We start from the raw sequence: 25,586 nt of genomic DNA, 5'->3' as shown, positions 1-25,586 counted from the left end.
AGGGTTGACTTCTTAGGTTGCCATGGTGGATGGCTTTGCAGCTGTTGTTGTTCCTTTGATCAAGGCAACCACTCCTAATTTTTGAGAGTAGGTTCGTCAACTATTTTCCTTGGTGAGATTCCTGGTGGTAAGATATGAAGCATTTTGGAGTTTTCTTTCAATTGCGATTTATATTTGAAAACTGGAGACATCAATATACATATAGTGAATTCTGTGTGTTGAATTACCCACGGAGCATATATCTGTACGAGTCATAAATACAAGACCATGCAATTATTCTAGTCAACATAATTACAACCATGTAATCTTCCTTTTTTACAATAGTTCTAGAAGAGGGCAAGCCGGGTATTGGGTTTAAATCCAGAAACAGCCTCTTTATACATTACAAGGAGTATTTGATGCTTGGGGTAAGTTAGTTTAGCTATAATTAAATGTTTCTGGGATTTATAGTTTGTGGCCGTTATGGTATGAAATTATTATGTGATTGCACCACATGCAGACATTTAATTGTCATGATCTTTTATTTAGAAGATTGTAATTCATTTTGAAGATTTCCTATCACTTGCCATCCTATGTCTCCCATGTTTCTACGACATTCCACAACCAAACCTATTTAACCATCTATGTTTAGAGTAGAAGATTTTAAGTTTGAATACTTTTCTCAACAAAAAAGTGTTGAAGTTCTGTGGTTACTCAATTATGGCTCCATTGCGGATGTCTTGTCTATAGGGTAGCAAAATCTGATTGAAAGCAACTGAAAGAACTGTTTATTGAGATATGTATGAATTGCATGATTAAGTTTTTTGTATGTTTCTCCGTATTGAGTATGTAAGTTTCCCCCTTGAATAGAGAAGACTGGTAATGAACAATTTTCTGGATGCAGGATCTCCACAGGTAATTTCAATGCTAGGAAATTCTTATCCCAGCGCTGGAGGTCCACTTTCCCAAAGCCATGTGCAAGCAGTAAGTAACTTGAACTCTATGGGAATGCTGAATGATGTGAATACCAATGACAGCTCCCCTTTTGATATCAATGACTTCCCTCAACTGACAAGTCGTCCAAGTTCTGCTGGAGGGCCTCAAGGACAGTTGGGTAAGAGAAGATAAATGATGTTTTATGCTTGGTTTATTTGTGCACCTTAAACAATAAATAATGGTATAACCAAAACTATTTCAGGTTCTTTACGAAAACAGGGTCTTGGCGTCAGTCCCATTGTTCAACAAAACCAAGAGTTTAGCATTCAGAATGAAGATTTCCCAGCTTTACCAGGATTCAAAGGTGTAGTATGCCTTCTATTTTGAAGGTTAAAGAGTGTCTTCTTAGAGAGAGAGTGGTTTTTCAATGAAATTTATCCTATATATTAGGAAGGTCTTCTGGATCTGTATGCATGTTTACTTTCAGTGTTGGCTTTCTTACTCTATACCTTTATTATTCTCAGTGTTGTTTCGTTATTTGGTTTTGATATTTATATGCACCCTGCTTTCTGTTTCAAGATAAGCATCTAAATTATCTATTATATATTTAGTGAGTATGCTTTCTTGTCTCAATTTTTGCAAGGGAATTAACTACTTTTTGGTTTGCGCTGAAGAATTTTTTATGCCCATGTGGAAATGAGAGCTGTGTTTTTCTAATTATTTTTGGTTGGGGATGTGTTGATTTACCGAGTTATACTTGAGTCAAAGTTGCTTAATTGATTTCAATATTTGTTTGTTGCCATATTCTGTGGGCAGGCGGTAATGCAGATTATGCTATGGATATGCACCAGAAAGAACAACTTCATGACAATGCTGTACCAATGATGCAATCACAGCATTTCTCTGTGAGCTACTTGTTATAAAAGANTTAGAAANCTTTTTTGCACAATATTGATGGATCTAAGAACTGTTTAAAAAGATCTAGAAGTCTATATACATTTCTCTGAACTCCCCATGCTTTCTATCTGCAGATGGGAAGGTCAGCTGGTTTCAGCTTGGGGGGTACATATTCGTCACATCGAGCACAACAGCAACAGCATGCTCCTTCTGTCAGTAGTGGCAATGTCTCTTTNTCATCTGTTAACAACCAGGATCTTCTCCATTTGCATGGATCAGATATTTTCCCTTCTCCACATTCAACCTATCATTCACAGGTGCAAGTTTTATTCATCAATGGGGGAGCTTGTTTCATAATGAATAAGCTCCTATTCCCTTTTTTCTCTTTGGTTTATCTCGAGATGTGCTTTCTGAAAATGAAATTTCTTACTTCTCACTGAAGTATTACAAAGTGCTGACATTCTTATTGCTGTTGTATTTTGGTTTAGACCAGTGGACCTCCTGGTATTGGATTAAGGCCTTTAAATTCTCCGAATACAGTTTCTGGTATGGGTTCATACGACCAGCTTATTCAGCAATATCAACAGCATCAAAACCAGTCGCAGTTCCGCCTACAAATGTCAGCTGTAAATCAATCTTTTAGGGATCAGGGCATGAAGTCTATTCAAACCACACAACCAGATCCATTTGGTTTGCTTGGCTTGTTAAGTGTGATCAGGATGAGTGATCCTGACCTGACGTCTCTTGCTCTTGGAATTGATCTAACTACCTTGGGGTTAAATTTGAATTCATCAGAAAATCTTCACAAGACCTTTGGTTCTCCATGGTCTGATGAACCTGCTAAGGGCGATCCAGAGTTTAATGTGCCANAATGTTATTATGCTAAACAGCCACCTNCTCTACATGTGAGATTTTTACATAATGTTTAACTTTCAAACCATTTATTTGGGCTAATTTTTGTTATTGCATGATGCAGCAAGGATACTTTTCAAAGTTTTCGGTGGAAACATTGTTTTACATATTTTACAGGTGCCTATAAAATCTGAATATCAATTACTTTTTCATTGACTTGCCTGCTATTGTATAATCAAATATAAAAATATTTTTTTTTGCAGCATGCCCAAAGATGAAGCACAATTATATGCCTCCAATGAGCTGTACGCACATCTCCCCTAGATTAAAATAATTTGACAAATTTTTAAGTTTTAATTCTGGGAAATCGTTTTCCCAATTGGATAACTTGTAACTAAGTAGGGGTTGTTGCTCGCAGTTACAACAGAGGTTGGTTTTATCACAAGGAACATCGTTTGTGGTTTATAAGAGTTCCCAACATGGAGCCGCTGGTTAAAACAAACACATACGAGAGGGGATCTTACCACTGTTTCGAACCAAGCATATTTGAAACCGTCCGCAAGGTTAGTTTTTGCAAATATTATACTCTATCGGTGGTGCTCCTGAACTCTTCCTCCTGCTCCCAAGATATATTATTTTATTCCCCAATAACTATTGTTCTATTTTTAGGGTCTAATGTACAACCTCCTTGCAGGATAATTTTGTTCTTCATTATGAAATGTTGGAAAAGAGACCCCATCTGCCTCAACATTGAGGAGGAAACAAAAACTTTATTGTAAAGTTTCATTTTGGATTTAATGCCTTGGAGTCATTTTGCAGCATTAGTATTCTTCAGTTTGGCGCCTCTTCCAATCCTGTCGCTTTAGTAATCCAAGCTGTTATCATTATTATTATTATTATTACTATTATTATTTTTTTTGGCTTAAAACGGACAATAATTTAGGATACATAGGGTAAACCTAGCTGTCTGACAAACATGGTTTTCTGCCCATTAGCTAAATCAACATAGGAAAAACCCTGAATCCAAAATGGATGTACTTTCAGGGAGTCATATCTCCGAAATAATTTAACCTTAATCTGTTAGGATCAGATATAAAATTGGACTGGTAGGGAGTAAAAATCAGTAGCTGAAAAAAGTTTTGAACTGATCTTTTAATAGTTCTTCCAGTTTAGTTATTCATAAGTACTTTTAAATGAATATTTATGCATGAATCGAAGTATGGGTTTTTATTATTTATTATGATGTTTTAATTTTGTTAGACGTGTTATATAAATTTTTACTCAATTTATATCAGGTTTATTGCTGACTATTATTTTATATTTAAAACATGTAGTTATTTGAATTAATGAATTAATAAAATTCTATCTGAATTATTAAAATTTGAATTTAAAAATGGTTACCTCTTCGTTGGAATTTTGAATAAATTTGTTTAAAAAATATTGCATATTTTCCACACTTCTGATGAAGGATTTGAAGAGAAGTTATTTTCCTCCTTTTAAAATATATGTACATTATGCTATCCTCTTACTGGAAATAACCTGCGTATTAGTATATTGCATAGCTTCTGTAGAGGGTGTATTAAGCATCACAGGCTACAATGCTAGATTTAATTCAAAACCCGTTGGCCACGCAGCTTTGAATACCTTAAACTTTATGTTGTATAGCGAAGAGGTCGAGCACGACATTACTTTTAACTTCTTGGACGTTGACACTGCCATTTTTTTCCCTGTTTTTTTATTACTGACACCTGAAGATTTTCCATTAATTATAAATTGAATGTAATTGGGAGAGAAGTTTAAATTTGGTCAGATTTTACATTAAAATATGTGCAGTTTGGGAGATTATGGGAAAGCGTAGCTTTTGTGGTTGCATTTTGAAATTTCTTCCGCTGAGCATATGGTTGGTTCTGTGATTGCGTATCGAGGTTGTGTAGCATTAAATCAAAGATGAGCGTGAGTGATATCGGATGATGCATAGTGAATTAAGGGTTGGTTCCAACTATAAAGATTGGACTCGAGCCGTTGGTTATCAGATTATTTGTCGTCGACCAATGACTCGCACTTTATTAAATTTTTACCTAATAATTATATTTGAAATCCATTTCTTATTGTAGGGAATTAAAATTTACTCGCTCGCCTATAATACAATGTACGGGTGAGATATTGTTTGCTCTATAGTATAATGTATCTTCTTTGATTCTCACCTGTGACTTCATACCTCTAACATCCCTGCACCCTCAAATTGTCATTTCCTGAATTTGATTTTATCCAATGTATCAGACTACAAACATTATATTGAAAACAAAACCGTAGAAATGACTGGGTAAGAGGCGAAAAAGTCCAAACATTTCAAATATAAAAATGAATACAATATTAAATATGATCGAATATATTGATTGAAATACGACAATAAATGACGCAAAGCAAAATCAGCCGGTTCAGAAAAGTATAGAAACTTTTGTTGCACGTACTGATCACAAAAGACTTGCTTAGACCTAGTTTACACAAGTTTATATTTAAATTAAAAACTAACATGTGACTGCTTTAAATTTCAAATATCTGAGACCAATTTATACAATTATTAAAAATAAAATGACTAAATGTCATTTTGCAAATTGATTTACTCTACACAGGCTTCTCTGTAAACCAGTATACCTTCAATTTGTGATTGGGGAAATTGGTTTATAAACTAATTTTGGATCTCCTCTACTAATCCAGAATAGTTCATAAACCAGTATACCTTTTCAGTTATAAAACAAAGTACAGATCTTTGTTTTAGAGGTTCTCCTGCAAATGTGAATTAGAGTGAAGTAATGTCCATAATAAAATCCTAATCTAATTTCCCAGCATTTGTCTACTTTAGCAAATTGCAGCGTATCAGAGAATTTTTGCACCTAAGGATAGCCAGTACAATCATTGCATCATTAGGACAAAGCTTGACTTAGTAGTCAATATGGCTTAAAAAACATTTTATGAAGATTGGGTCGTGCCCAAAACCAAGTTTTTGAGGTCCTGCATTTGGCTCTCTAGAAGTTCCCTTGTACTCAAAATCCTATCAGATGCACAATCCTTATCCTGTAGAAGATGAGAAGAAAAACAGTAATTCACAATTTGCATTAATCCAATTATTCAAAATAATCTAAATAAATTGTGCATGTTTGAAAGTAATTATTTTAAGATAATCCATTATTCTTTAAAAAAATTACGGAAATTAATAAAAATAAGTGATTATTTCTTTTAAAAAAATAAAACCAAACGCCCTAAACTGGATGTTCAAAACATTCGCGAATGTGTCACTCCCCATCCTCAGATAATGAGAAAGTCCGTCCTTCAAATATTGCTTCTATTGATTATTTGCTGTTTGGATAAGTTTTTAAAATAAAGAAAAAAAACTAAAGAAAGTGTGTTCAGCTGCTACATTTTTCTTTATAATCTTATAAAATAATTGTATACTTTATAATCTAGCTATTAAAAAAAATCAACTGCACAAGCAAAATTAACTTGAAAGCACAAGCCATAAAATACCATTTCGAAAAATAGCACTACTTTAACTTTTTACCTCGAAGGGAGACATACACCAAAGTTATATGATATGCATTGTGCGAAGAGTACGGGATTAGTAGTTACTCACCTCACCGGGTGAAGCTGCTACAAGTGTCAAAAGAGTGACTGTTGCAGTCTGATAATCAGTTAAAATCTTGCATGCCGACTCATCTACCTTATCCTGAAATCAATACATATTAAATAAAGTCACGGAGAACTTCCGAAAAGTTGTTGTAAGTCGTTACATGGACTGCGTTGCAGTCAACCTCACAAACTAACTGCAGAATGGAAATAACTAGAGTAATAGATTACTTCTCTCAACACTCCTTTAGCCCTTTAGGTGTCCCATGCTATTCAGCTTTCGATAGTGAGCAAATTAAAAAATATTATTTGGGTGTTTTTCAATTACAACTATTATTTTTATTAGAATCTTGAGGTTTCCTTTTCTTTTCTTTTCTTTTTGGTTGCCTATTCCTCACTATCGTCAAAGCTAAACGTGCCCAAAACACTCATTGTATGTGGTGTTAAGCAACACAGGTGTCCGCAAATTATTTTGAACAAAAATGTGAACAAAATATTATAACATTTACTACTTGGATTAATATTATATCACTCTGCAGCAGCTGCTAGATCATCAGGTAACAATGATAAAAAAGAATAATAATAAAGCGAGCCCCTCCACCCCCGAAAGAAAAACAGAATAGACACTCAATAATCGAGTATTGAAAAGAGTTAATTCAACCCAACTTAGTCCCTCAAGAAAAAAAAATCAACAAACAATACTTAAACATTACTTTCATGGAACGCTTGCGATTGAATTGTTCAGCTTTTTAAGGATCGAAGTGTCTTGGAAATAGAAAATTATTATTACTGGAAGTACAAAAAAAACTAATTCCAAGGTTGGTGCCCATCTACCATTGTTGTCTTTAGTCTGATTTATGCAATCCGTATATATTTGATTTTATATTACTAAGTGTTTATAGTTGTGATTTGATGCATAACTAAATCAAATTGACAGAAAGAACATACCCTTAAATGAGAAATGGCAACGGAAATGGCCCTTCCAGGAGCATGAAGAGCTTTGTGGTAAACCTATTCATACAAGTATTTATGTTTATCAATTAGACAAAGGGAGGTGGGAACAAAAAAGAAAGACTTTAGTTACCTGGATATAAAGTAAAGAAACAACTTTTGCTAGAAGTGATACAGGGTCAGTCTCAGCAGAAACTTGAGATGTCAATTCCTGTTTAATAACAATGATAGAAGGCACACAGTTTAAGAACAACCAAACTGTAGGGTATCACTAAAAAACTGATTTGAGTTTTATGTGGAATTGCTTCCCTAACTAATATTAGGGAGAATTACAATCTAAGTATAAAAAAAGATATCTAATAGGGGAATTAACTGAAAGAATAGCAAATCATGTTGAAATTACAATTAATTATAAAGATAAACCGAACCAGAAAGGATCAGTTAACTATAGATTACAACTCACTTAATGTTTTCTTGTTGGAATATCTTAATGTTCATACTGGCAGCTAGCAAGTATTCCATGCACTGCACAGTTATGCTTAGAAATACATAAGACTTTAAAATTGGACAGAAAACTTTGAAAATAAATTATTTAAATGAATAATATCCCAACTGATATGGCGTGTTAATTTCTATTTTAAAATTAAATTAAAGTTAAGACTACCAAAGATTACAATAAACATTAAACACATGGTTCATTCTAAAGAAGTTATCGCCAATTTGATATCAAGTATAAAGATGAAAATTTTAAATTTTTAATGAAATTGAAAATAAACAATTTAAAGAAATAATATTTGAAAGGAATTAAAAACTGTAAGAGAAGCTAAATGACTGAATGAGGAAGAGAAGAGAATGTCTCTTTAAGAGTGAGGACTCGAATTTATAATATAGGGGTGTGTAGCATACATGTATATATAGCAAAACAAAATAACGAGCAATTTTAGGAGTTAACTTCCAATTTTTATTCATTTAATAATTAGGATTGAATCGTTGTAATTGTTCTCAACTCCTAGACTGATTAGAGATATGACTAAGTTCAAGTATATAAGTGGATACAGATTTCATATTACAAGTTAACCAGCATCAACAACATTTGAAGAAAAATCTAGCCTCCACTAAATTCTAGTAAGTTTTTTCATAAATGTAAACATATATATACCTTACGATATGAATGTAAGAGTGTTCTTTCTAGTTTCTTGTCAAGCTTTTTCAAAGGCAGCCCACTGGAAAAATTAGTGATGAACTATGTATCAGGTATCACATCATAAAAGAATAGAAAAATCAATGAATAAGTTCTACAAACAAATATAGACTCAATACCTCTCTTCTGTAACCATTCTAAAAGCAGCCATGAATGTCTCCACACTCTGTTGTATTGAATACTCAAATATTAGTTATAGTTTTAAGAAATAACGCAACAATATGCCTGCTTGGATGAGTTTGTCTCTATAAGCTCATTTTAGAAGAGAAAAAATAAGAGGAATAATTGAAATTAATTTCTTCATATGCTAAAATTAGTTTATGCATGAGTTAATTTGTAAAATCTTTCTCATACAGTTTTTCTACACTTTTCATCTAACTTGAGCATAAGCTAATTTTAGGTAATGGAGAAGTTAATTTCATCTTTTTCTTCCTATTCTTCTCTCTTAGACAAGTTTATGGAGAAATTTCTCCAAATAGACCCAACTCCAACCAACTAGCAGTATTTGTTGAGAACCGAAAAGTCAGGTAAACCTATGTAAAAAACCTTTAAATGAGTAGTGTTTCTGAGTTAAAAATGCCGACCTTTCCTTCCAATGATTCAACAACAGCAAGAGCCTTGTTTGCAAGAGCTCCTGGAAAACTCTTAGACTGCAAAAGAAAATAATATAAGAGGTTGATGTCATTCTACGTGGTCCTTCAAAATGGTAATTCTCAGCAAAAATATGACACTGAAACAAAGTTTGCTCATTAAACAAAAATATGATGCATATGTCAATGCCAAATACTATATAGAGCCTTATTCTTACAATTGCAGTTCTGTCAGCAGGACTAAGTGAAACAAACTCAGAATTTGGAGCTTCCTGCACGTCAAGTCCATTCTTTAATTTGTTGTGCTCATCCTGCAGATGATAATCCAGAATTAGATCTAGATCTTATTAAACTCAAGAAACATTAACAAAGAGCTAGATATATTACCAGGTTATGAAGAAGCAAATCCACCATAGGAGCTGCTACTGTTCTTAGTAAATGCCTATGCAAAACAACCTGACCATCGAATAAGCGTTAACTTATTTTAAGTTCATCAATGACAACGTAACAAAATTCCAAATAACTGAATCAAACTTACAGAAGTTGATTGATCATCTTCAAACAATTCCAAGGCTTTTTCATACAGCTGCATGTTTAAGAAAGACTGCCAGAAAAAATAAACAATCAACATAGGGGACTGACTGTACACACTAATTTTACATGTCTAGAAGAATATCCCCAAATGAAAGAATATCCCCAGAAGAAAGTTACATAAAGACAAAACAATAGTAAATGCAGTAAAACAAAAAATAATGCAATTTTAGCAGTCAAACCTCGTCAAGTTTCTTCTGCAAATTATCAAGCAAACGTTTCATTCTTTCTGCATTGTTTGTAAGCAGGGCCTTCTTTTTCTCCACCCAAGAATTGATTATTGTAGGCCTTAATTGGTTAGCCAAGGGCCTAAGAATTATTTCAGGATCATCTATACCTATCAATTTATATCACTACATTTGAGAACATTGGGTAAAATATATATGCAAGAAAGAAAAAAATTGATAGCTAAGTCAACAGACCTTGTTCTTCAAAATCAGAAACCAATACTGTAATTTTCTGCATGATCCATTCTTCTGAGGGACTGAGATCTTCCTCTTTTATTTTAAGCAACTCTTTCCTAGAACCTGTCTTCGAATCAGATGTTTGTGCAGATGTGTCCTTACCTCTTTTCTGGCCTCTCTTAGATTTTGTCGAAGTCTGTTCCTGGTTATCTGCACCACTTTCAGATAGATTTACTACTGCATTCCCTGTGGCTTTCCCCTTTTTCTTCTTTGATCCTTTATCAGCTTGCCTGTTGGCACCACCATCACTTGCCATCTCAATGGACTCGTTCAACCTGCTCGATTCCCGTCCTACTTTTGCTTCATTGGGTACTTTCACATTTCCAGGCATGGTAGTGCCAGCAGACCTTGAAACATCTAACGTCTCCAACTCTTTCACAACATGATCACAGATGTCCTAGTAGATGATGGAGAGAAACATACNAACATCAGGAAACCATCTATAAAAAATAGTTGNAGATAGATATTTTCAACAGTAACTTCTACACTTGATTCTCAGGTCTTAAGCAAGAAAGGAGAAGAAGCAAAACAAAATCTGCATATTGCGAAGGAAAGATAGATATTTTCATTCAACAGTAACTTCTACATTTGATTCTCAGGTCTTAAGCAAGAAGGAGAAGAAGCAAAANAAAATNTGCATATTGCGAAGGAAATTAATCACAGAAAGGAATATAAAGCCCAAAAGGTCATACATATGTTCATTTAAAAAGGGGTCGAACATATAACCTATCATCTAACTCAGTTCTGAACAGTAGATGACAATGCAGGCAGTTTACATCACCACTTTTTTTAGGATTCCCATTGATAGCCGTGTATGGAGACCTGAGAAGTAATTTTCTGAACTGTTTATTCATGGCAGTCCTGAACCCCTTGTAAGATAATTTCATAACAAACGTCTAGCACCTAAACTTTTGTTCNCATTGCAATAATAAATCTGTTAAGCCAATCTTCAAACTNCACACTAGCAGTAGTGCGTGTTTGCCTAACTAAATAGACAACTTGGTTTGTAAAATTAAATAATTAAGTTGACATCTACAAGACTACATCAAATACCACATNATACCTTTATAAAGCTGCTGCTCAACACATAAAAATCCCCAAAAATATGTGCTTTGTTAGACTGCAAAGAAATTGAGGCTTATCAACACATGAATCAACAGCACTGAACATAAGTCTACAATATAGTTTAGTATCACCTTAAGAGCATTTTGCACAGATTGACAAAAGGACAACATTTTAGAAGCATCTTGAGGTGTAAAAGATGAAGGTAACAAGGAAAGAGAATCACTCCTGCAACATTGTTATATTAGTTTACGATGCTTTGAAATAATTGTGTTCTAAACAATAAATATAATTTTCTAGAAACATGAAATGATCCCATTCTGCCCAACGAAGACAAAAAGCAGGGATGATGGAAAAAAATTGTGAAGAACTTACCAGCTACCACGGTCAATAGCATCCTCCGTAGCAGCATCTAGCATCTCAATCATAGATTGATGAACAAATGTTGTAACCAAAGGTTTGCCTTCAGGGTATCTGGACTAAATTGGATTGCGCAAACTTAGGCTTCATTAACTAAGCTAGGGAAACAAGTAGTACAAAATATTCATTTCACAAATATCTTTGATCCTAAAAAGAATCAACACAAGAAGAAATTAGCTACCTGCAAAAATTGAATGGGCTGCGGAATTCCAAGTTTGTGCAGCGCCTCATAGGTGATAAAAGAATTCTATAGCATACAAAAAAGATGGCATAAAATGAATACAGCAGTTCAGAATTTTTCTTTACAAGAAGAGACTGTGAAGTTTACAAAGGCATTTACCAAGAATATACATGTAAAAGATACAATATACAAAGAATAAACGGGTAGAAGTCAGTCATTACACAAATCCAATCTAGCAAACTTGTACTGAAAGTTTATATAGCTCTGATCAACGGATCATATGAAATAGGCAAAAATGTTGGCAGCTTCAACAAAAGGGAAAGATTAGAGAAGTGACAGACCATACCTGAGAAAAAAATGACTCCACAAACTCCTTTTGAGCAACAGCAAATACCTGTTGTGTGACAAAAGTAGCGTAAGTCATAACAAATACTTTCAAAGATCTATGAACTAAGTTTATTTCCCGAAAAGGCATAAGCTATAGCAGTTTATTTCAACCCATGGCCACTAATGGTCAGACCGTCAGGGAATTATTGATGCAAACTAAAAGCCTAGTTAGGGAAGCATCTATTAACGGGTTAATTATTACGAATGTATGAGCTTAGAGAACAATTGATTCTGCATTAGAAACTGCATAATAGCAGGTGTACAAGAAATAACTGCTGGCAATTATCTATTAGATATATATTTCAATGTAGATTGTGTAATTGGGAAGGGTGCAGTTATTTGCATTTTGTGGACAGAAAACATTCTCTGTAGGAGACTTTCGTCTGTGAAGCACTAAGAGTGCAGCTGCATTGTTCGTGATTTCAGTGCTAATGTCATAATTTATCTATTGGCGTTCTATCAATATAGACTGACGAACAAGAAATATAATAACATCAAAAGAATACCAAAATCCTCCCAATTACTGTCAATTAAACACTCGGTGGACATGGATCCAGAGGGGAACCACTCCACGGGCCCAAAACAAATATGAGAACCACAATCCAGGTATCGCTCTAGCAATGTACAGAGGAATTCAAAACAGGCCACTTACAGCTGGTGTCCAATGTACTCCTGCACGAAGTGACCCTAGAACCTCCCCTTCCTTCACCAGTCCGTTAAACAATGACTGGAAGAAAGATCCTTCAACAGCCAAACCGCTGGTTCCGTCAATTTCTTGCAGCAACTGCTGCAACGAACTCCATACCACAGTCAAATTGGTTGGAACAGTGGTGCCCCGCACAGCGCCTCGAACCATGGCACCAACACGAGCCACATAGGCAGGAGTATACAGCTGGCCACCTTCAAGCCTTCCTTTCACCTATTTTCAAAATCCAGCACTCATCAAAATGCAATTCTCACTCTCCTTGAAAATTCAACAAAGCATATTCAAACCAACACACACAGACTCACAATTCTTCCAAGGCGCGGGTCCAACACGGAGGCAACCAAGTCCAAACCGACATTCAATTGCGCCGCGATCTCCGTCAGCGCAATCTGACTACACTCCTGAAGCCTCTCGTTAATCTCTTCCGCGACTGAGTCCCAATAAGAGCTAGACATGATTTCTCCCTGAGTCAACATGAGTTCTTGGTGTGCTGTCACAACGCTCTGCGCCTGCTTCTCCACGTAGTACAAGTCAACTCCAGTAGAGTCAGCGAGATCGATCAAAGAAACGCGCCCTAATCTCTTCACCTCAGCCACCATATCATTCCTCAGTTGATCCTAACAACACGTGCAATCGCTTTAATAAACGTTTGATTAAGATTAAGCATTATCACAACTCAGTGAACGAAGCTAGGGAATATAATAGATTATCGGTTACTGAATCCATTGAAAATGAAAATTGCGAGCGATGAAACCTAATCGGCAAAAGAAGAAGCAGAGAGAGCGTACGAGAGTGATGTACTCTTTGCCGGAGACAGTGTGGAGAAGTTCGAAATCAATGATTTGAAGTTGCTGCAGTTTTTGGACCAATTCGACGACGTTTCGCTCTGATAATCGAATGCTCGACTTGGCTTGCTGCGCGAACTCGAATTGTCGCTGCAGCTCGAGCAGTTCGTCGTCCATGGTTTGATCTTCACGCACACTCCGAATGCGTTTCTCTTTCGCCCTTCGGAAGATCACTGAAATGTTCTTCGGTTTGTATTTGTAGTGACGACTGAAATTGTGTTTAGTTACACGCTTTTGTTGAAGAAAGAATTTCGATCAAGGAACAAATCAATAGTTTCCCGGTGCCTTGTTTATTAACTAATTATTTTGTATAGTTTTTTAATATAAAATTTAATTTTTATGCATAAATAATTTTAAGATTTTATTAAGTTTCAACTTATTGATAAACTTGTGTATTTTTTTTAGTTTATATTAATTTTTTTTCTGTAATTTATATTTTTTATGAAGTTCCTGCTATATAGCTTTTTTAATTGGTCGAAAATGCTTAGTCAATTTTTTTTTAGTTACTTTAACATATTAAAAAAATATAAAATTTTGTAATTAATTTGAATCAATATTAAAAATGATAAATGACTTTGATTTTATTATAAATATTAGATAATATTTTTGTTATTTATATTAATGATAAGTAATAGTTTTTGAGCTATTAGACATTACATTGCAGAATATGTTTGACTTCAACATGTATAAACAAAATTTTAATTAATGAAAAAATTGAATAATATACATTTTAATCAAAAAATATAAAACATTAAAAATATTAAATATAAAATATTAAAAATATAATTAAAGATATTTAACTTTATAATAAATGCAAAGTTTAATTAAAATTAATTTTAAAGTACAAAATTTATATGATATTATTGTTTCATTAAATTTAAAGTTTTATAGAATTTATATGTTATTAAATTCAATTGACCGATTAGCTCCTTCTACTGAATTTGTTGTATGACTTATTACACGGTTTTCAGTATTGACATTTATGCTATTTGTTATGATAGTTTATTACTTGGTAAGTCATCATTATACCCATAACCAAAACAAATACGATAATTTAGATAATTATTATAAATTGGAAAAAATTATCGTGATATTAATTGAAAATACAATTGTTTAATATTATGAATCTATAGATTATTTACTATACTTTTTATCTTCATGAATTTTTAACAATTTCTTATTTTCGTATCTGTAATTTGATGGAATAACACTATACCTTTTCTAGCTAACATTTTAATTTACGGTTTCTACCAGAAACTACTTTTTAATAATTTTAAAATTGTAATTTCGTCCTCAATTTGGCATGTAGCAGCGGAGGCCTCGTCGGGGAGCATTGCAGGGGTTGGACATGCTAGAGGAAGAAGAAGGAGATAATTTTGTCATTTCGTCAATGCTTTGAGGTGTAGGAAGGAAAAAGGAGGTGCAAGAAGAAAGAACCCTAAGTAGAAGGGTCCATGGACTTTAAGCTGATGGATAGGCTAGGTCCATAAAAGCTAGAATTGGTAAATAAAAAAATTAAACTAATTATATGAAAATAAGCATCCATTTATAGAGTAAAAGAATATATACATTTAACTAATTAAAAATCGTCAGTTGATATAAACTTTAATTAGGGTAAAAGTTAAACAAATTTATACACTATACTATATAATTGTTTTTTCTTATATCTTGTACTCACCATCAAAATCTCTTAAAAATGACAGTTTCTGTTAAATCCTTTTTTAATGTGACAAAAAGAGAGTCAAAACCAAAAAGTAAACTGATGTATTTTTCTGTGGAGAGTAGAAAAAACTACTGAACAAAGAAACAAAAACAAAGACTGATTCAACCCAGGTCATTCATTCAATCAAGCAAATGCAATAGACCCAATAACACCATTCTCTTACCTTTTTAGATTTCTTCATACATTTTGTCGCATAGCAGAACAAATTGTTCACTCTGACAATTACTGGGACAGTTTTTTTTGGACATGTTGTCGTTTTGCTTTTTATATTTTTGTTGCAACTTCATTGCACCAAAACACTAGAAAACTGTCTCGCCTGGTTCAATAACGGAAAGAAAATTATGCTTTCTTTTTATCTTTTAGTATTATGGGAAAATGACAAATTTACATGACTTTTATATTGGATAATAATAGATAACTTTACATTCATTAATCGGGCATATAAACTTTAAGAGATTAATTATTTGACCAAATAGTGTGTGTAACTTGGGTTAAAAACCTGATTAATCACTTAAGAGAATCTTGTTTAAGAAATCTGGGTTCCCATATTAAGCTGGTTCATGAGAAAATGGAATCATTTAGTAGTCTGTGTTGTAGTAAGAGATGGGAGAATCACTGTAGATAATCAGGGAAGTGTGTGATAATCACTGTAGTTGGATAAAAATCCATGAGGCACAGAAAAGAAGAGAGAAAATGAAAAGAGCAAGCAAAGCTTTATTAGTGATTCTATATGGCATAAAGTATCTTGCGGTCATTGTTTAATAGCTCAGAATCTGACATAACTGATACTGAAAAAGACCTTGACCTGCTTCCCATTGAAGATTTCCGAATGCTCCTTAGATTTGAGGCCTCAATGCGATGCCTAATAACCCAGTAACACATGGTGCCCAAAGTTGTGGCCATTATAGTTGTCCCTATGATAGTGACTCCAATTGCAAGCCATTTCTGATCCTTCCCTACCACTACAAATGACAGTGCTAAGAAGGCCACAGAAATTAGCACACAAGCCAACCACATTAGCTTGTTAATGATGGCCATCATCTGCTTCTTTGCCTTGCTTTCTATGATCACAACCGAGGTCTGCACCACCACCACAGCCAGAGAAATGAAGAGGGCAATGGAATCAAAGACAAAGAAAATGAGAAATGCAGCTTGTGGGGCTATGTTTGCTTCACCAATGGTCATCCCCGAACCTGGAGGAATGTCTTTTGGATCATCAGCAAATTGGCCAGGGACTGTGAAAATAGCTGCAAAGGCAACTGTGGCAATGAGGACTGCAACCACAGTGGTGGAGTTTATTGCATTGTTGAGTCCTTCGGCATGCATTTTGTTGATACGTTTGGCAATGCCTTGAACACCTCTTCTGGTTTGGCGGGTGTGTTCCAACTGGTAGTGGACTTCATGTTTTATGTCACTCACAGTTTGTTTCAACTCACGGGCTGTGGTTGTTGCTGGCTGAGTCTTTAAGGCTTTGGCACTTCGAACACCGTGTTCCAGTAGAATGTCTTTAACTTCAGAGTTCCCAGCTTTTTCAGCAGTGTCTAGTGCAGTTTCGCCAGACTTGTTAACAGCCAAGGAATCTGTTTCTGTCTGTCCTACAAGCAACTTAACAATCTGCACAAACAGAAATCAAGGGTTCAGACACTATCATTAATCCAATAAAAACTATTAAAATTAACTTTCTTCTGGATCAAGACTGATTCCTACAATTGTTTCAACATTGTTTCTGGTAATTGATGCTCCAACTCAAAAACTTAATTGATGTTCTCAAAATTCCCTTGTATTTCTTTCATTAGTTTCAAAGGCCAAGAATGTTAAAACCAGATATAATTTCACCCCTTTAGAAAGTAGAAGCCAAGGGGCAAAATCTTCAAAAGAATTCTACCATGAGACCTAGGTATTAGGTAAAGATCTGAACTTGAACAGTGTAGTGAATATTATAATATCAACCATAAAGTAAATTTCAACCAAATGATTGCCAAATCTATTGCTTCAGCTTTCATCTGTCCCAGGAACAAGTGCATAATAGGTATCAAAAGTGTGATTCAAAATGAATTTTGCAAAATGATTACCCAAATATTCTGGACTATCACTTCCTTCGTCTTCATATTGTAGTAAACATTATGAACTCGTTTTGAATTAAAAGAACGAAAAAATGAAACAACTTCTGTGATCAGGAAAATATCATTCAAGCTGATTGCTACCATGAATTCCCAACAGAGTACTATCAACCCAAATGCTATTCTTTTTCTCACTTCAGGATACCACATGGAAAAAAAGAACACATTTATCCACATGCATGATCTAATCACAATCCATTTCTTATAATCATAACCTTGCATCCTAAGTTTTTATCTAAATATTAGCTTCATTGAGACAGGCATGGTCTAATTTACCTGAGCTCTGCCCTTCCTGGTTGCTATATGCAGTGGCGTGTTACCCTTGTTATCAACCATGTTTATTGTTGAGGGATCAGCTTTTATCAACTCCTCCACCACCTCAAGATTCTGTCCCTTCACTGCCATGTGAAGTGCTGTCTGTCCCTTCTTATCAGTTCGCGTTGCAACTGCCGGCTCCTTCTCCATAAGTGCTTTCACAACCTCTACATGTCCATTTCTTGCTGCAGAATGTAAAGCTGTTTTTCCATTACTTCTAGCAATAGTTGCCAGACTACTACCTGCTTCCAATAGAAATTTTACAATCTCAATGTGCCCTTGTAATGCAGCAGTGTGCAGGGCTGTGGTGTTGGATGGATCCACTGTCATTGACAACTCAGAATGAGCCTCCATTAGGATCTTCACAATATCTGCAACAGGGAAAGTTGTTAACCATGTACGAAAATAATAAGAAAAACTAAGAAAAGACGACAGTGACCAACATTCACAGGTAGAAGAGAAATTCAAATTCTTATTAGATAACAGATACAAAGAGTCTCAATCAATGATTCAGTGAAACAACCCCTTACTTACCCCAGAGGCCTAAACTGCAATCCAATAAACTGATTCAGATTTTGAATTCATCAAAGATGTCCTAGTTACTGTTAGCATTGGTACATCTAGGAATTAGTTTTCATTGACTTAAATAGTCCTAGATTGTAGAACAAAAGGGTATCCAAAATTTACACCTATCGAGTAGTGATTACAAGGTGGGTTACAATCGAGGGTGACCCGTTGACAAAATATTCAAGGAATCTCAAAAGAAACACAATTGAGATTCCCTCCGAAAATCACACACCACAAAAAGAGCAAGCATATAAAGTCATATTGAAGGCATACCTAAATCGCCTTGTTTAGCAGCAATGTGGAGTGCATCAAAACCATTCCTTGCCTTAGTTCCAGCACCAGCAAGATCGTAATATTGAATCATTTCCCTAACCATATCAACATAACCATATTCAGCAGCTACATAAAGCACCGTTTCTCCAGCATGGTTCTGCTTTGTCAACAACGCACGCAGTTCAGCCCCTTCAGTGCAACTAACTGTGTCTTTCAGAACGCTCAGATTCCCTGCTCTGGCTGCAGAATGCAAAGGGGTATCATCCCTTTTACCCGTCAATTGTTTTGTCATTTTTTTCCTTGGCGTGCTTGCTGATACAGCTTGCGGCTGCACAATTGGTGACTCCATTGGATTTGGATTCACACACCACCCTAATTAATCTCTCAGTTTGACTCCAACCACTATCTATCAGAATTCAGAACCTTCTTTTCTTCCTTCCAGCAAAAACCCAGATCAACACTAGCATCTTTCATCCCAAACAATTCTCTATCCTTGAAGCAACTCAAAGCAGAGGATCATCCAAATCAGTACTCAAAAACAAAACTCAAAACATCAGAAACTTTCTACCCTCCTGCAAGCCTCCAGAATCACAGCACTGATCACCTGGAAAAAAAGAAGAAAAAAAACTGAGTTAAAACTTAAAAAGTTAAAAAAAAAAAACAAAAAACAAAAAAGCCACAGCATCAAGCTATGATTTTTCTTATTGCATTTTCTTCATGCTTGAGAGAAAGTGTGCGGAGCTCAGTTTCATAAGAAGCAATAAAAAAGGTGCAAATTTGATAAAAGAAAAAATTAAAATAATAATAATAATAATAATAATAATAATAATGGGTGAGAGTGAAGGAAGCTTCACAGTCTCACCTGGTTGTGTTGGGCTTGATAGAAATCATTGAAATTTGAGGGTAGCTTTGGTTGGACACCCTGTAATGTAAAGAAACCAACTTTGGAGACAGAGAAAAAAAGAAGATGGAGAAAGTGATTGGGTTGAAGGAGATGAATATTTAGAAGGCGTAGGCAATAGATGGCAATGATTAAGACATAAGAGACGAAAGTCACATGTAAGCAACAACTTTACGCGAATCTATATCAAAGATAGCTTCCAAACTTAACATAGTAGTGACGATGGAAGAAGGAGAAAGCGTTGCGAATGATATGAATGAAATGATGGGAATAAAAAACTGAAACTGTTTGATGGAAAAACAATTCAGAACAGAAGAATTAAAAAGAAAAAAGAGTCGCAAACAGCAACGGAGGTGGCTAATGTGGTGAAAGAGATGCACGAGACCAAAATCGAAAGAGTCCAATGAATGAAAACGGAATTAACAAAACCACGCGCATTTGAATTCCCACTTTCGCGAGTGCACCACGCTTTTTCTTCACGCGCTATAGTTTTTGCCCAGTTGACTCCTCCATCTCTAATTTATGTCCTCAATAAAATTATCCACTTTTTTCTTCTTTTTATTTTTATTTTATCAATTCAACTCGTTTTTCAAGGATTTAAGATTAATTCACAAAATCGCGACGGGACGGCGATCCAAAAAAGAAAGGGTTTAGAAAAGAGTTTTGGAGTCACCATCATAGTTTACTCTGGAAAACTACGAAAAAACCGTAAAATGATAAGGCAAGGTCTACAAAACCAAATTCTGATTTCGGAAATCGGTTACGTGTGGGGAAGGTGTTAGCACCCCACAACGCCTGCCCTACGCGAATTTGATGTGGTTTGCAAAATGTTTAATTTCCCCTAAAAAATAAAACTCTAAAGAAAACAAAATATTTTTTGGGTTTTTTGTACCCGACAAGGATTGACCTTGCTCCTACGTATTCTCAGTTGGACTGAGAAATCAGGATTATGTAGTTCTTTAGAAAAATAGTTTGTTGTTTGAAAAGAAGGATGTTTTGGTATTTTTGTAATTTTTATGTAAGAAAAAAAGAAAATGTCTTCTAGCACAAGGACGATGAGTGCGATCACACATGCACTAGAATCCTTAAAATATATTTTTAATTTTTATTTATAGAAAAAAAAAAGGTTTTCTAGCACGAGGACGATGCGTGCGATTACACACGTGCTAGAACCCTTAAAATATATTTTTAATTTTTATTTATAGAAAAGAAAAAGTTTTCTAGTACAAGGACGATGCGTGCGATCACACATGTGCTAGACCCCTTAAAATATTTTTTTTTAATTTTATTTATAGAAAAGTAAAGGGTTTTCTAGCACAAGGACGATGTGTGCGATCACCTAGACCCCTTAAAATATATTTTTTAATTTTTATTTATAGAAAAGAAAAGTAATGACAAAATAAAAATAATAATAATAAAACAATAAAAGGGATGGTGGTGCTTAAATAAGAGAAAGGGGTGTCTAAACCTAATTTACTCCTAATAGTAGATTTGGCCTAAGCCCAAAGAAAAAAGAGTGTAAACATGAAAAACAAAGGTATAGAAAGGCAACCCTCAAATGGGCCTAAGCCCATGAAAAATGTAGTGCAGATTAGTAGCAAGGGTGTGGAATTAAATCTTATATCCTGGTTTTCTTTTAAATAAAATTGAAATTTTATTATTCTTCTGGGCTTGGCTCCACGGCCCAACACTCCCAAATCCAACCTCAGAAACCCTAAGGGGTCTCCCAAAGTGCATCTCATTTCACACACTCAGAACCTAAGAGGCCAAATCTCTCCCTCTCAATAAACTCTAGAGGCCTCCCACCCTACCATTCACGCAACCTCCCATCACCACCGGCAGATGTCCCTCCGACAGCCACCGCGCTTCTGTTCCCACTCGATCAGCCACGGCGACGCTGGCGCACTTGCCATCGTCCGGCCAGCAACTTTATCGCCGGCCACCCTCTCTTTTCCTCTTCGCGATTCGTCCCAGGGTTGGGGTTTTTCCCTTTTGAGCGACGCCGGCAACTTCCGGAAACGGCCATTACGCCTCCGCCTCGACAGCCACCGCCACCGAGCCAATACCATCGCTTCCCTTCACCGGCCAAGAGCGCCGTCGCAGACCACCATCCTCATCCTCTCGCGCACCTTGCTTCTCCGAAACACGACTTCGAAAATAACATTCAACGTGTGCTTTGTATTGGGTGCGTGAGTTTGGCAAATTTGAGTTGCTGCCATGGTGACTTTGGGTGGACTTTGTGCGTGTGTGTGTTTTGCACCGTGCGTTTGATGGTGCGATGGTGAAAATTTGGTGATGACGGGGTAGGCTAGAACCGTGAGTGGGGCTGGAAAATTTGCTAGTTGTCTGTTCTTGGTTATTGGTTCTGTGGGTCATATTGGGTTGGCTTTTAAGGCTTTGTGCTCATTTTCTTCTACAGGTTTCGAAGTTGGTGGAGAATCGGAAACTTCCGCCATTACTGATCCAGGTCCGGAGTCCGATTAGAAGGAGAGAGGCAAGGATTGGTTACCGGATGGAAGTCGGAGATTGGGGTTTTGGGTTAATTTTGGGTTTGTGCTGCTTGAGTCAGTAGCGTGTCATGGTGTTGATGAGTTTGGGTTTAGTGTTCTGTGGGTTAAGCTCGGTACGGGTATTAGACTGATGATGGGAACGTTAAGCTGGTGGAAAAGGGGAATGGGATAGAACAAGTTAGAGGAAGAAGTAGTCGAAGCATGGTTTAAGAGGAAGCGATGCTTCACTCTCTGGATTGGATTCCCCTGGTGCTTCAAAGATATTGAGAACTCGTGAAAGTCATAAAAGAAAGTTCACGCAGTGGCCTCTAAGAGGAGAAAGAGAATAGATTCACGAGACCTTGTTGTGCAAGGCCGACTCATGGGAAGGGTATAAAGATGCAACGAAAGGAACCGTTATACCAATGCGAGTCCATGAACATTAACATGCAGTCATCATAACAAGGGATGAAGAACTGGATAGACGACTTACCTGGGTGCTGAAGTTGTCGTTGGATTTTCCTCTGGTGATAATTTCCTCCTCCTCTCTTGATACAGGTTTTTTCTCTCCAAAGAAGATGAATCTCTCCTTCCTTGATGCCCAATGGCTTCTGCCTCTCCTTTTCAGAAACGGCCTACCCAAACTGATTCCCTCACCTCTGCCAATCCCGAAAATATACAAAATCAATCATGCATTGCCATGTCCCCTTTTGTCCTTTTCACACGTGACTTCAAAGCCTTTTCCCCTTTTTTATTATTATTTTTTTTTTAATTTTTTCTATTTATTTTTCAAAACGAAAATCACACCCATTTTTATTTTAATTTTAAAACTTTTTTTACTTAATAATAATTTTTACCAATATTAAATATACTTAACTATGATGATTATTTTCGCGACTTTAAAGAAAAGAAAAAAGATTAAAAATAAAAATGAAAACAAAATTAAAAATAAGACAAAAACTAAGACAAAACTCATTTTTCAAGGATTTAAGATTAATTCACAAATAAGTTAAAAATATTTTTTTAAAATAACTAATATAAAAAAGCTTTTTTTAAGTTAATTTTAATTTTTAAGAAATTGCTCCAACCATTTTTTTAAAAAAAAAATTGTCTAAAATATTCGGCATAGTAAAAATTTGCTCAATCTCAAGCATCACTGTGTTATTGCATGAATTCAAAGAATCTGTTAATTACATAAAATAGAAACAAAAATTGCGTATAATATTCTTAATTCTTAAGAAAGCATAGTGTAATTTGCTCATAATGATTAACTGGAGTCTAAAGCACAAGTCATTATTAAAGTTTTTAATTTTGACAAATTAGTGCTACTTTACCTTTTTAAAAACTTTAATTGAGTTTTAATTTAATCATTAATACTATTTTTTTTCACAATTTTAATCATTAAATTTTTCCTATAGTATTTCGGTACTCTCTTTGGTTTCTATCATAAAAGTTTGCTATATTATAGTAAAGTTAACTTTTCATATTAATCTTTTAAGATAACTTTTGTCTATTACTTTTTAAAGATGACTTTTCCTATTAATCCTAAATTAGCTAAAATGTTATTTTCACTTAAAAACTAATTTTTTTTATGAAGTAGAAAAGTTTAAATTTAAAAAGATTAATAAATTGGACTTAAATGGAAAAAAAGTTAGAGAACTAAAATACTATTTTTTTTCTTTCTAAATTTAAAATTGTAAGTTTGTAAAATTCATTGTCAATAATTATATTCACTTTTTCTGAAGTAAACACCACCAACCTATATGATTGTGTAACACTTAATGGGTGATCCAAGTAAAATATACGCTACTCGTTCTCATTGAGGCTTAAGATTCAATTATAAGAACAATAAAAAGGCTAGTATGATTGTGAAGATTATATTATTACCAATAAAAGATTTGTTTATTATAAAAATACTTGTATTCATTAAAAAAATACTCATTCCAACAAATAGCATATTACTCTAGACAATTTTAAAATATAATTTTAATAAATCAGTTTTAGTTTAATTTAATTTTACAAAACAGTAAATTAAATATTACATTTTATTTATATTGTTTTTACAAAGTTAAAGAGATATTTTTCAAAGATTTCAATTTCATAAATTTTCCAACTTTTATTCTCTAAAGTCTTCATCCTCGTAATACTATGAGATTTAAGTGAATCCCAAACATCAGATAGAGTATTAAATGTGTAATTAATGATGACGTAAAAAAAATATTTTCATGATTGTATTATTTATAATATAATTTATTATCTTTGTGGTTCCTTATATTTGTGGGTTCATTTATCTTGTATGAATCCTGTTTGGTCATATTTTTGTAAGTTACAAAATAATTAGTATGTTATTAGTTATGATAAATCGATAGGTAATTAGTCAAACCATCTAGTGATAGTCACATACTATGCAGGTTAGACATGTTTATGTGTCATGTATTGGTGATTATATTATGTCATATCGTCCTACGACGAGATGAATACTTATGTGACTAAGAAATATTTAGTACATATATATTATAGTATAAAATTATTCTTAATCAATATATAAACTTTAGTTTAAAACATAGAAAGAAACTTTACTTTCTGGTGTCATGTCATTAATTTTGATTTTGACACACTCCAACTAGAAGTAACAAAGATGCATGCACTTTCATCTTATAGCATATTGATTATGACACCATATAATTTAAACAATAATTGATATAACTATACATTCCAAATATTGCATAAATGAGATGAGCTTTTCAAATTTAAGTAAATTTTAAAATGTATAAATTTAGATAACATATTAAAATGAGTCTAATGTAATCTCAACAATTAGGTTAGTGTGACAACTTAATGATGGTGAAATTCAACCTTAAGAATATTTATATTTTACATTTTTATCTAATTTAATATTTTTATCTCAAAAATACATAAGACGTTGGTGTATTTGATACATTTTTTAAAAGAAATAAGCATATATGATATATAAAAGAAAAGACTTGAAATATCTTTTATATATATATATATATATATATATATATATATATATATATATATATATATATATAATGAACCGGTTTAAATCATGTTTAAACTCTTTTATATCTGTCATAGCATTCGGCAATACCATAAGATAGTTGGGCGCTAAATGGAGAACTCAAAACAATTTTAGTGCTTTAGAGCATCATACGCCACTTTGGGATCATTGGATACTCGAAAGTCAATGAACTTTAGAGTTCTAGCACTCAATGCAACATTTTTGGCGTTGGGTGCCACCTTGACTTTTTTTACTGAGATGTTTCGATAAAATCAAGTTTTCCACTTTGTCAGTTGTTGGATTAGACTGAAATTTCGAAAGTTGATTCAAGACATGTGATTCTTCATTTTGATCATAAGGATCTTTGATTAAAGATATGTGGTTATACAAATGATTTTCTCAATTTTGATATAATTAATAAAAATATTGTAATTGAATATTATCATAATGCAAGAGAAAATAAATGATGAATGACTAACATGTAATTTGA

General features: G+C 34.2%; 3 protein-coding genes across 11 annotated transcripts in view; 1 reads left to right on the top strand and 2 right to left on the bottom strand.

Moving 5' to 3' along the window:
* The window catches only part of LOC106756312 (probable NOT transcription complex subunit VIP2), a 9,693-nt gene extending 6,104 nt beyond the window's left edge, over positions 1 to 3,589 (top strand). For all 7 annotated transcript variants that reach the window (XM_014638692.2, XM_014638691.2, XM_022778449.1 and 4 more), the window contains 9 exons: positions 884 to 1,093; positions 1,178 to 1,279; positions 1,732 to 1,820; positions 1,947 to 2,129; positions 2,301 to 2,717; positions 2,789 to 2,841; positions 2,928 to 2,969; positions 3,083 to 3,227; positions 3,359 to 3,589. In XM_014638692.2, coding sequence (XP_014494178.1) covers positions 884 to 1,093; positions 1,178 to 1,279; positions 1,732 to 1,820; positions 1,947 to 2,129; positions 2,301 to 2,717; positions 2,789 to 2,841; positions 2,928 to 2,969; positions 3,083 to 3,227; positions 3,359 to 3,418 — 1,301 coding nt within the window. In that variant the 3' untranslated portion in view covers positions 3,419 to 3,589. The remainder of the gene's footprint in view (positions 1 to 883; positions 1,094 to 1,177; positions 1,280 to 1,731; positions 1,821 to 1,946; positions 2,130 to 2,300; positions 2,718 to 2,788; positions 2,842 to 2,927; positions 2,970 to 3,082; positions 3,228 to 3,358) is intronic.
* A 1,873-nt stretch (positions 3,590 to 5,462) lies between these two features.
* Positions 5,463 to 13,956, bottom strand: LOC106756407 (E3 UFM1-protein ligase 1 homolog). Of its 2 annotated transcripts, XM_014638824.2 has the most exons (20): positions 13,630 to 13,956; positions 13,147 to 13,458; positions 12,788 to 13,054; positions 12,095 to 12,142; positions 11,749 to 11,814; positions 11,523 to 11,626; positions 11,282 to 11,375; positions 11,149 to 11,205; positions 10,044 to 10,482; positions 9,804 to 9,958; positions 9,569 to 9,634; positions 9,418 to 9,486; positions 9,249 to 9,341; positions 9,025 to 9,090; positions 8,560 to 8,606; positions 8,399 to 8,462; positions 7,373 to 7,450; positions 7,237 to 7,299; positions 6,296 to 6,388; positions 5,463 to 5,739 (listed from the first exon to the last, which is right to left on the bottom strand). In XM_014638824.2, the coding sequence occupies exons 1-20, from the start codon at positions 13,801 to 13,803 to the stop codon at positions 5,635 to 5,637; spliced, it is 2,460 nt and encodes an 819-aa protein (XP_014494310.1). In that variant the 5' UTR covers positions 13,804 to 13,956; the 3' UTR covers positions 5,463 to 5,634. The 2 variants fall into 2 exon arrangements, with proteins under 2 accessions (XP_014494310.1, XP_022634167.1); XM_022778446.1 differs by lacking the exons at positions 5,463 to 5,739; positions 6,296 to 6,388; positions 7,237 to 7,299; positions 7,373 to 7,450 and having other exon boundaries at positions 8,395 to 8,462; positions 8,987 to 9,090.
* Positions 13,957 to 16,025: 2,069 nt separating this feature from the next.
* LOC106756274 (ankyrin repeat-containing protein At5g02620) lies at positions 16,026 to 22,782 on the bottom strand. Of its 2 annotated transcripts, XM_014638640.2 has the most exons (5): positions 22,568 to 22,782; positions 19,547 to 19,606; positions 18,685 to 19,288; positions 17,806 to 18,215; positions 16,026 to 17,023 (listed from the first exon to the last, which is right to left on the bottom strand). In XM_014638640.2, exons 3-5 carry the CDS (start codon positions 19,031 to 19,033, stop codon positions 16,136 to 16,138), a joined length of 1,647 nt encoding a protein of 548 aa, XP_014494126.1. In that variant the 5' UTR covers positions 19,034 to 19,288; positions 19,547 to 19,606; positions 22,568 to 22,782; the 3' UTR covers positions 16,026 to 16,135. The 2 variants fall into 2 exon arrangements, with proteins under 2 accessions (XP_014494126.1, XP_014494124.1); XM_014638638.2 differs by lacking the exon at positions 19,547 to 19,606.
* Positions 22,783 to 25,586: the final 2,804 nt, after the last annotated feature.

The sequence above is a fragment of the Vigna radiata genome, chromosome 2 (genome assembly GCF_000741045.1).
Source record: "Vigna radiata var. radiata cultivar VC1973A chromosome 2, Vradiata_ver6, whole genome shotgun sequence".
Classification (NCBI taxonomy): domain Eukaryota; kingdom Viridiplantae; phylum Streptophyta; class Magnoliopsida; order Fabales; family Fabaceae; genus Vigna; species Vigna radiata.
This window is presented reverse-complemented; position numbering and strand designations above follow the sequence as displayed.

Excerpts from the sequence above, each read along its gene's own strand:
- LOC106756407 (XM_014638824.2), bottom strand. The coding sequence starts at position 13,803 with ATGGACGACGAACTGCTCGAGCTGCAGCGACAATTCGAGTTCGCGCAG. Across the intron at positions 9,091-9,248 it reads CTGCTGACAGAACTGCAATT|TCTAAGAGTTTTCCAGGAGC; the intron begins GTAAGAATAAGG and ends TTTCTTTTGCAG. Across the intron at positions 7,300-7,372 it reads TTTCTTTACTTTATATCCAG|GTTTACCACAAAGCTCTTCA; the intron begins GTAACTAAAGTC and ends TTGTATGAATAG.
- LOC106756274 (XM_014638640.2), bottom strand. The coding sequence starts at position 19,033 with ATGGAGTCACCAATTGTGCAGCCGCAAGCTGTATCAGCAAGCACGCCA. Across the intron at positions 18,216-18,684 it reads TGCTAAACAAGGCGATTTAG|ATATTGTGAAGATCCTAATG; the intron begins GTATGCCTTCAA and ends TCCCTGTTGCAG. Across the intron at positions 17,024-17,805 it reads CCAGGAAGGGCAGAGCTCAG|ATTGTTAAGTTGCTTGTAGG; the intron begins GTAAATTAGACC and ends CTGTTTGTGCAG.